The following is an 11,300-nucleotide window of genomic DNA, read 5'->3' on the forward strand; positions in this document are numbered from 1 at the left end:
ACAAAACAGTACTTCCCTGTTTCATGTTTAACACAGGGCTATTTCCCATTTTACTCCTTAAAACAAAAAAACTGCCAGCATGGGCTGGGAGGCGGTGACGGGGGCCATGACGGCGGCCATGACGGCAGCGGCCACCTCTGTGATGCCATCTGCAGTGTCCTTTGTGACGCTGGGACCTGGTGAAGCTCTTAGGACGTTGCGACCAGTGCCCAGAACAGACCGAGCTGCCGCTTCAGCCTGGAGGGCGGGCAGGAGGCTGCGGTGGCCCAACCCTCCCTCGGCGGCTCTTGGCTCCCCAGGCAGGCATGGCGACCTCCACCACCTCACACCGGCCCATCAAGGGGATACTGAAGAACAAGAGTTCCACTGCTTCCTTGGTGACTGCCTCTGCCCAGCAGTCGGGAGGGACATTACCGGAGGTAAAGAGAAAAAAGTCCCAGAAATGGGACGAATCCAACATCATGGCCACACAACGTCCAGCCTACAGAGACTACGATTTAATGAAGATCAACGAGCCCAGCAGCCCCTACTTCAGCCCACAAGACAATGGAGAAGAGCCAGTTAATGATTTGGAAGCAAAGGAAGCCATGACCCCAGACATCTTAGCCAAGAAATTAGCCGCCAGTGGTACCTCGGAGTTGAACTGCCAGTTAGGAGAGCCGGAGAGTGACGGGGCACACAGCAGCAAGATCCTACTCGACAAGCAAGAAAAGCAGCGGCAGTTCGAAATGAAAAGGAAACTACACTATAACGAAGGACTGCACCTCAAGCTGGCTAGACAACTGATCTCCGAAGAGTTCCAACAAGAGAAAGACAAGGATGACAACGAAGAAACTCTAGATGACGACAACAACGAAGGCAACACCGCTACGGAAGAATCGGATGAAGGTCCTACAAGTGACGAACTGCAAACCCAGTCATTCTCTGCCTAGACAACATCTGCTCTGCCCTGCCATCGCTTGCCATACGAACTGCTACGAACTGCTACGAACTGTTACGAACTGCCACGAACTGCTACGAACTGTTACCAACTGCCACGAACTGCTACGAACTGTTACCAACTGCCACGAACTGCTACGAACTGTTAACGAACTGCCACGAACTGCTACGAACTGTTATTCCAACACGCTGCTTCTTGCTTGTCGAGCCCCGGCTTCCGGTACTGAAAATACCTATCAGTTAAACTGTACCTCCATAATTCAGTGGTGAATTTAGAAAATACACTGGCGGCAAAACGGTTGCTTGGTATTTTTGTGCGTGGTTCTTTGTGGCGAATACTGATAGCAATTTAAAACTGCGTGGCTTTTAGAAAACTACTGGTTACTGTACATATTATACAGTTTTTTAGATGTTAAAGGGGATTAATTTATATTCATTTGTAGATGTACCGGCATTTTTTTTTTTTATCAACTGGCTTTTATAAAAAGGTTTTGTTACAAAATCAAAATGCAGTCGGTACAGTTAGGTTACATAGTCTGATGAATATTCAGGCTGAAAAGCACTTTTCTTTAGGGTGATTTGCCTGTTTAATTGGGGAGGGGAAGATGTGTTAAGAGTAATGAGCTTAGGATCTTTACATTTTCTCTTTTCTTTCAGTGCTTACAAGGAAATGCTACCTTTTTTCTCCACAAAAATAGTTCTTTTTCACGCATCACGGGGTTAAAATTGTGCGTGTCTATTGGGACTGTGTCTTGTACACCAGGTGGGCAGATGTCAATATTTAAAAAAAAAAATCTAATGTTATCTTAGTACTCCCTTCTCATAACAGTCTTAGCCTCAACCCTTTGTTTCCTCAATCCTCCTGGCAGATACACACACAACCCTTTATGAGTCATCGATTCTCAAGACATTGGGGACCCTCCCTTCTCTCAAATACTCTGTCATTTGTTGAAACAGTGTTATTTCTACCTTGATCACTATGGCCTATTCAGTCTTCTAAGGTATGGAGAAGTAGGAAATAGAATTCAACTGCCAAGTTTTTACACCTTTTTGGTTTATAGCTTGCTAAATAACTTGCTATTATTAGTTTATTGTTTGACCTAGTTAGCTTTGAGAAAACAACTGAGCTTTTCTTTCATGACAGATTCCTTTGCAACCAGTGACACGATTATAGCTCCTAGACAGAAGTAAGCCCAAAGGTTTTTCGTGTATTTCCTTTTCTTTTTTAATTTAAAAGTTTACTGAGATAATTGTAGGTTCACATGCAATTGTGAGAAATGATACAGAGAGATCCTGAGTTCTCTTTACCTAGCTTTCCTCAATGGTAACTCTTTTAGGGTTCCTGGACCCAATTCCAATGTGGGAGGAGGGGCTTCCCCCACACACAGCAAGCAATTCTCACACTACCTGAAGATAGCATCCAATTCCACAGGTTAAGGGTTCAGTCCTACTCTCACTCCAGCCAGATACCAGTCACTACCCTAGGCCATCACCTTTGCTTCTGACCGACCAGCTACAGATTGTGGGTTCCAAGGACGAAGAACTTTGATTAATTTGCTAGAGCAGGTCACAGAACTCAGGGAAACAGTTACATTTGGCAGTTTATTAAAGGCTATGAATCGATAGCCAGATGAAGAGATACACGGGGTTGGGGGGGGCGGTTCCTGAACAAAGGAGCTTCTGTTGTCATGGATCTTGGATCCCACCTCAGTGGCACGGAAGCATTCTGGTTCCCCAAGCATGAAAGCTCTCCAAAAAAAAAAGGACCAAAAAACCCTGTCTTCTTGGGGTTTTATGGGGGCTTTATGACATAGTCAGGATTGACTAAGTCATTGGCCATTGGCTAATTCAACCTTCAGCCTCTCCCCTCGCCCAAGGTCAGGGGGTGGGGCTGAAAGTTTCAACCCTATAGTGACACGGTTGGTTCCCCTGACAACCAGCCTTTGCCCTTGGGTGGGGTCCAAAAGTCACTTTCATTAACAGCAAGACACCCATTTTCACCTTTACGGCTCTGAAGTGTTTTCAGGGAACTGTGGATGAAGTGCAAATATATCTGAGAAATATAACTTGGGTCATTTGGATGAGCAAATATATCATTTCTTATAAATCATTATATCCCAGTAACATGTTGCAAAACTATAGCACAATACCACAACCCAGATATTGATGTTAATACGATCAAGATACAGAACATTCCCTCACCCCAAGGATCCCTCATGCTGCCCTTTTTTAGCCACATCTGTTCTCCATTTCTAGAATTTTCTCATTTCAAGAATGTTCTATCAATGAAATCATACAGTATATAACCTTTTGGGATGTACCACGCTTTGTTTATCCAGTCATCCGTTGAAGGACATCCGGACTGGTTCCAGGTTTGGGTATTACAAAAGAAGCCGCTATGAACATTCATGCACAGGTTTCTGTGTGAACATAAGTTTTCACTTTTCTGGGATCAATGCCCGGGAGTGCACTTGCCGGCTCGTACGGTGGTTGTAGTTTCTTAAGAAACTGCCAAACTGTTTCCCAGAGTGCCTGTGTCATTTTACATTCCCACCAGCATATATGAGCATTCCAGTTTCTCTGCAACCTTACCAACATTTGGTATTGTCACTATTTTTAAGTCATTTTTATAAAAGTGTCCTGATGTCCTCATTTGCATTTCACGAATGGCTAATGATGTTGCACATCTTTTCACGTGCTTATTTGCCATCTGCGTATCCTCTTCCGTGAAATGTCATTTGCTCAGTTTCTAGTTTGATTATCTGTTTTTACCATTGAGTTTTGAGAGTTCTTTGATTTGCAAATCTTATACTCTGTAACTTATTTTATCCTCTTACAGAGACTTCTGCTCTGCAAAAGTTTTTAGTTTTTTTTTTAAAGATTTTATTTATTTATTTGAGAGAGAGAGAGAACAAGCATGGGGAGCATCAGGCAGAGGGAGAGAGAGAAGCAGACTCCCTGCTGAGCAGAGTCCAACGTGGGGTTCGGTCCCAGGACCCTGAGATCATGACCTGAGCTGAAGGCAGACACTTAACCAACTGAGCCACCCAGGTGCCCCAAAAGTTTTTAGTTTTGATGTAGTTCGACTTATCAGTTTTTTCTTTTATGCATGGTGCTTTTGGTACCTTAGTCAAATGCAATCCAGAAAGATTTTTTTTTTTTTCACACTGTGATTTCCTAATTAAGTGACAGTACTGGGCTGTATAGAAAGTGGACTTTTCTTTTTTAAAAAATATTGCTTTTTTTAAAGATTTTATTTTTATTTGAAAGAGAGTGAGAGCGAGAGATATAACAGAGGGAGAAGCAGACTCCCCACGGAGCAGGGAGCTCAGGCAGGCTTGATCCCAGGACCCCGAGATCATGACCTGAGCTGAAAGTAGATGCTTAACCCACTGAGCCACCCAGGTGCCCACAGAAAATGGACTTTTATTATTTAAGTTACTAAGTTTCCTTTGGTGAAAGGAATCTGAGAATGTTCAGTTCCAGTTTCAACTCTTTATCAGTATCATCTCCTCTAGTAACTCCTCTGATGTCAGCCTTTGTTTACTCATTTTTCAGTCTGAGATTCAGCAGGGCTGGTTATTTAAAACCTGGGACACATAATGGTATAAATGGATTGTTAAATAACAGTAACTTCCTCTTGAAGGTTAAAGCAATTACATGTCCCTCTAGACTTTGAAATTGTTTGCATTTTTTCCCTCTACATTAGTACACTAAATAACATGTAATAAGGCACAATAATATGAAAGAATGGTAGTCAAGAGCCACTAAATTGGCCCTTTTAAATTGCAACCTGTAATTGGAAAAACACTGAACCCAAAGGATCTTAATATTTTCAGGGGTGCCTGGGGGGCTCAGTCGATAAGCGTCTGCCTTCTGCTCAGGTCATGATCCCAGGGTCCTGGGATCGAGCCCCGCAGCAGGCTCCCTGCTCTGCGGGAAGTCTGCTTCTCCCTCTCCCACTCCCCCTGCTTGTGTTCCCTCTCTCGCGGTGTCTCTCTCTGTCAAATAAATAAATAAAATCTTTAAAAAAAAAAGGATCTTAATATTTTCAGTTAAAGGATTCTGTTCTTTTTCGTGTGCAAATATCCCCTGGGAATAACATCATAGGGGCATAGCACACTTTCACACCTTAGAATAAACGAAGAATGTGGTATCGAGTATTGATTGGGAAGGGAGTGGGTCAAAATTGGGGGTCATTATAAAAACGAAAGGAGAGAAGGAGGTAGCAGGAGTGAGAAATTGAGAAGGGAGGGGAGAAAAAAATGCAAAAAAAAAAAAAGAATGGAGGAGTGAGTTCACTAGCTCTAAACGTTGTGACTGGCTCTCAATGAGTCATTAACTCTCTGAACTGTCATAAAAAGGACACAAAATCTTACTGAAGGAATGATGAGGAAAAGGATAGTGCTCTTTTCCATCCAACCAAATAATTATATCAATACTACTACCAGTACTACAGCTAATAATTGCCATTTCCTGAATATGTGTGATGTGTCCAACACTGTACTAGGGCTTCATTGCCTCCTTCAATTATGCCCACAATCCTTGGAAATAGTATTGTTTTTCCCATTTCGGAGGTGAGGAAATTTAAAATAAAAGCACTTATGTAACTTGTCCAGATCCACAGCTGCTGAATGATGGAATCCGGATTCAAACCCAGGCCTGTCTGGCTTCCTCAGGCAGAGTCCTCCCCCCCTACCATACAACACTGGCTCTATTCAGGTCCTTGATGGGGACTGAGGCTTCTTCCTGCATGCCGCCTAAGCACACATGTCTACCCTGACTTTGCAGCAGGGGCTGCTTTTCTGTACAGCTGTAGAGGGGGAGTGGTCTCAGGAAAACGTTCTCCGATCTAGGAGCTGCCCTCTCCCCGACAGGCACACCCCCCTGAGCCCCAGGTGCTTGTGCTACTCCCTCTCACCCTCTGCTCTGAGTCCGTGCTCAGCGAAGAACCTGAGATATTCACTCAAACAAAGATGAATAGAGCATATGTCTCTTTCAACCAGCGAACAAACATTTATCAAGCATGGCCATGCGTCAGGGGCAGTCTGATGAATGAAACAGAGTCTCTGCCCCCAAGGAGGTCTGAGTCAAGTGGGGGAGACCCGTATGGTTCTGAAAGGATCATTTATGAAGTCTTCCAGGAGACAGGATCCCTGTATTAAAAGAGGGACAGGAGTCCTTGTTTAGGTGATGTTAACGACTTGAAAGCCAGTAAGTAGTTTCTAGATGCCTGCAAGGTGAGCACCAGCCTTCAGAAGAGGTGCTCTCTTTTGAGTTCCTTCTGTCTGAATGTGAGGACAGAGGGAACCCAGCCCTGAGGATCTGTTCCGGTTCAAGAGAAGAGGAGGCCCAGCTCACATGTGTTCAGGGTTAGGGAAGGAGCACAGAGGGGATTAGGGGAAAGCCGGAGAAGGAGTCAGAAGTGAGGAGGTAAACAGAGCGACGAGGACATCGGAGGGGATGACAAATGGTGGTGCACTGAGAGTTGGGGTGTCCACTCGGGAGAATTCTTTACCACAAGATGATGCTGAGAGTTTTGTTTTTCCCTTATTCGAATGAAGGGTTATAGATGCTTTGTCTCAGAAGTGAGACAGTTATGTAAAATATGAACTATAAACCACGCTTCCTTTTGTTGGATGGTGCTCTATGGAGCTATATTGTCCTACTCTGGAACATTGGGTCCCATCGTTGAATCAGGGCAGGTGCTGGTTTGAGAGGTGTGTATCCCTTTACGTTCAATCCTCCACCCCAGCCTGATGGGGAAGAAGCATGAATACGGCCAGGGGAATGGTCAGAAGGGAAGCGAGTCAGGCTGGAGCAGAGCAGAAGGGAAGGAGAGAGGGAGAGGAAAGAAAAAAGGAGATGAAAGAGCCAAGTTTTGTAGGGAAAGAAACAACAGCATTCAAGACCATAACCCTCTTGGATTTCTCTAATGTGTTCACAATTGTGTGTCCCTTTCTTGGATCATTGAACCAATTCCTGTCTGTTTTAGAAATGGTTTATGAATCCTGCGACTCCTGTGCTACCCCGGTGACAAATCAGGTCTCCGGTGGGGGCACCTTAGCTAGAGACAGGTGAGTGGGGACAGAAGTAAGGAGGACAGAAGAGCAATTGCAGACAAAATGAGGTGGCTGGGAAAGACAGACATTTTAGAGTAAGAGAGTGAGATGATGTGTGTAGTAGGGCCACACCACTCAGAAGCCAATTCTGACGTTTGTCATCAAACACCCCCCCATCTCACACCCCCGTTCTCTGGCTTTTTCTTTTAAGATTTTATTTATTTGAGAGAGAGAACATGCACGCACAAGCAGGGGGAGGGGGAGAGGGAGAAGCAGGCTTCCCGTGGAGCAGGGAGCCCGATGTAGGGCTCGATCCCAGGACCCTGGGATCATGACTTGAGCTGAAGGCAGACGCTTAACCGACTGAGCCACCCAGGCCGTCCTGTTCTCCGGCTTCCCCGCCCCCCTCCAGTGCCAGTCTCAGGTGGCGGCCGAGTCTCCCCCTCCACATCGATGACTGTTCACGTTTTCATTTACTCAACTCAACACAATACCACACTTGGATTAATAGGATCATTAGGGAGAAATGTGGGCAAGGAGAGAGATGAAGGGTGGAGCCTCCAAAACCCAGATTTGTGGGGGAAGACAACCAGAATTTTTTTTATGAGACCCTTGATCAAATTAAGGCTACCATTTCAACATGGGGAAATTCAGTCCATAAGCAATGGATGCAGCATTCAATATACATCAGGGGTGGGGGCAGAAGAGGCTGAGCTCTCTGCCAGTGTCCACACTGGTTGGGCTTTAGCAGCTAAAGCTGCATGTGCAGGGGCTTTTGGAGGACTTAAGGAAGCAGTCTGGGAAAAGTCTGGGGAAAGCTGAAAATTACGGTTGTGTGTGTGTGCGCACGTGTGTGTGGGCAGGGGGGAAAGTTGCCGGAGGCATTCTTCCTCACCAGTATAAACACAGTTCTCTAATACAAGGTTCTACATTATTAGCTCCTAAAAAATATAAAGAATTGTTTTTATCACTGTGTAGGCAGAGCATTTTTGCATCACGAAACCTGCCTATGCGTATTGGGTACTAATATCTTATTCTTTCAAGGATCCTTTTTTCCCTCTTCCCTTTTTTCCCCTATTTTAAAGCAGACTCTTTGAAAGGTGCATATGAACCCGGTTTCCATAGCAATTGCAAGCATCAGTGATAACCCAAAGCTTCTAAGTTGTAATATACAGGCTACCCTATTAATGAGTTTCAAACTGCATTTCCATGAGACAACAGCTCAGCCACTGATAGATAAGGTCAGACCCCATCTCCAAACTTTAAATTAAATCAGGATAGATCAAAATGCAGCAGAAGGAATGTCCTTTTGGCAAGTGTGCTGTTAAAAAAAATATGTTCTTTGTGGAGGCAAAACAGTTGCTTTTGTGGTTTGTAATGCCCAGATGGAAAAATCCTAAAACAGATACAGCTTCTTCTGGGTTATTAATGGCATGTTGTCATTTCCTTATGCTATTTGTGAACGAGGTTTTTTTTCTTTTTTCTCTTTTTTTTTCTTTTCCCCCCTGTGGTAGCTCAGACTCTAAGAAAGCACATAATCCTTTGCTCCAGGAAGAACAGATGTGACGGTTAATTCTCGCCTGCTCTGGAATATCACTAGTTCAATTACAGTTTATTAAGTTGTTTATTCACGCACTAAATGCCGAGACCCAGTGCCTGTCTTCAAGGAGCTGCCAGATCAGTGGAGAGCGTGGCCTTGTCACCAGGCCACTTCCACACTGTGCAAGAGTGCTGTAGAGAGGCACCCAAGGGGCATTGTGAGGGGTCTTGAAACACTTGCAGGAGAAATGGAATTTCATCAAATGAAGGGAGGCAGGCCCTGGATGATTGGCATTCCAGATGTAAAAAAGAGGCAACGTGGCCTTTTCGGGGACCGGCAAGGTGTTTTTTCTCAACAAGGTGAGGGATAAAAGAGGCAAGAAAGACTCTGAAAGGGTTGACATGCCACACAAAGGCGAAGGACCTGCTAACGTGTTTAGCAGGAGGACGACCTGCTCAGACCCTTATTTTTGAAAAGGGCTACACGGTAGGGTCTGGAATGGAACGGGGTGGGGCGGACAAAGCTGGAGACGGGAGCACAAATGTGACCTTGGTCTCGGGAAGCGGATGATTTTAGTGTTCCCATGCCGAATCTCTCACCTTTGGCTCCTGGCCAAGAGAGACCCTGCTCGACACGGGTGCCGCCGGGCAAAGCGTGGTCCCTAGACTGGTGACATCAGTGTCACCTGGAAGCTGGATAGAAATGCACATCCTCAGGGCCAGCCCCAGACTTACTGAGGCCGCGTCTCTGGGGCTGGTGTGGGCTGCGGGTGTTCCAACAAGCTTCCCAGGGGATTCTTATGGACATTCAAGTTTAAGAAGCGCTCCTCTACAATACGGCTTTTTAATTAGCTGAGCTCAACTCTGTGGGACAGACCTCACTGTTACTCTCTCTCTGTCTGTGTGTGTCATATGCATCCAATTTTGCAGAAATTCACCACATTGAATGGCAGGACTGTGCGCAGGTTTGCCCAGAAACTTCCATGATATGTTGCCTGATTCAGATCATGGCTGTACTCAATCTGTCCCCTCCTCATGCTACTCTTTCTCTAGTCCTTCCTCCTCACCCTCCTGGACACTGTCCTCACCCACTGACCTGCACACACACACTCAGTCACTGGTGCAGCGCACAAGCAGGGGGAGGGGCAGAGGCAGAGGGAGAAGCAGGCTCCCCGCTGAGCAGGGAGCCCAGTGCGGGACTCGATCCCAGGACTCCGGGATTGTGACCTGAGCCAAAGGGAGACCCTTAACCGGCTGAGCCACCCAGGCGTCCCTATGTCTTCCTGTTTTTACTGCGTCTTTTACTCAATCTTCCATGTTCAGTGCAAACTGCACCTCAAACCCCTGCGTCAGAATAGCGGGTGCCTGCCTTGGGGGAGGCAGAAAAGTATAGTAATTGACAGGAACGGATTTAGAGTCCCAAAGCTCTAGATTTGAATCTGGGCTCTCCCATGTACTAGCCGAGTCACCCGAGGTGAGGTTTGTCACCCCTCTTGAGGGGAGTTTCCTCACAATCAACTGAGGATAATAATAAATAATACCCTCCATTCATGGTTGTTGGAATGACTACATGAAAAGATGTTAGTAAAACACACGGCCTCTAGTAAGTATCCAATCAACTGTAGCTAGTATTATTTTTCTCCCTTGCACACATTTTCTCTGCACCTGTTAAAGTGCTGATCATTTTCTGTAATAGCATCAGATATATCTGAGGCTCTCTCTTTTCTCCCAGCAGACTGAAGGCCTCTTGGAGACAGGAGCTGCGCACACACTCAAATACAGCTTGTTGCCTGTGTCGCCTCCAGCTCCAGCGCCAGGAGCTGTGAGGGACACAGGTGAAGACAAGGTGAAAAGGTGACTCTCCCAAAAGGCAAGGCTTGCTGCTTCACATCACCTTCTCTTTGACGATGTCCTTGCTGTTTTCATCACCACTAAGTTTGCAAAGTAGGAAACGAAATGGGAGGACAGGAAGCGGGATTTAGATGTAATGCCAGTCTACGTTTTAATTTTAAAATGCTTTGAAACTTCCAGGACAGCGCCAAGTTTATGAAAGAAAGGAATTGTTTCTGTTTCCTGAATCCAAACCACAGGTAAGAACCACATTCAGTTATTTATAGTAACATACAACACTTGATAGTCTCAGAATGTTTCTTTTTCTTTTTTTCTTCTGAAGTCTCCTTATTAGTTACTATGGACTTTGATAGCAGCGTACAATTTTTAGAGCAGGGAGGGGTCTTCAAGTCCCTCTGTTCCAACTCCCTCACCTTAGAGGTAAGTGTCTATGTCTCTTAAGCAGCAGAGACCAAAAGATCGGCCAGGGCTTATGAAGCCAAGGGGAAGCGATGTTCGTACATAGCCACATGATCTCTCCTTTTGTATATGGGGAACATAAATTGAAGGCAGATTGAAATGTGTTTTCAAATTGATTTGGGGGCTGCTTTTGCATTTAGAACTCAGGAAAGCCTTCAGGGAGCGTCTGTCCTTTCTTAGAAAACCTCCCCGCAGACCAGCACCGGACACCCTCTCTGGCTTTTTCAGCTGTGCAGGGAGGTACCTGGCTCCTCTCAGGGCACCTGAGCATAAAGACAGTGCAGAAAAGGGGCGCCCGGGTGACTCAGTCAGTTAAGCATCTGCCTTTGGCTCAAGTCATGTTCCTGGGGTCCTGGGATCCAGCCCTGCCTTGGGGTCCCTGCTCAGTGGGGAGTCTGCTTTTCCCTCTCCCTCTGCCCCCGCCTCATGCTCTCTCTCTGTTCTGCTTTC

At 45.7% G+C, this 11,300-nt stretch overlaps 1 protein-coding gene across 1 annotated transcript; it reads left to right on the forward strand.

Moving 5' to 3' along the window:
- The first annotated feature begins 218 nt into the window (after window positions 1–218).
- On the forward strand, window positions 219–1,238 carry PPP1R2C (PPP1R2 family member C). Its single transcript, XM_025857787.2, has one exon. It carries the CDS (start codon window positions 306–308, stop codon window positions 930–932), a length of 627 nt encoding a protein of 208 aa, XP_025713572.1. The 5' UTR covers window positions 219–305; the 3' UTR covers window positions 933–1,238.
- The last annotated feature ends 10,062 nt before the right edge of the window (window positions 1,239–11,300 follow it).

This window comes from Callorhinus ursinus, unplaced genomic scaffold (genome assembly GCF_003265705.2).
Source record: "Callorhinus ursinus isolate GAN/ISIS: 27379988/994484 unplaced genomic scaffold, GSC_fseal_2.0 scaffold16, whole genome shotgun sequence".
Taxonomy (NCBI): Eukaryota; Metazoa; Chordata; class Mammalia; order Carnivora; family Otariidae; genus Callorhinus; species Callorhinus ursinus.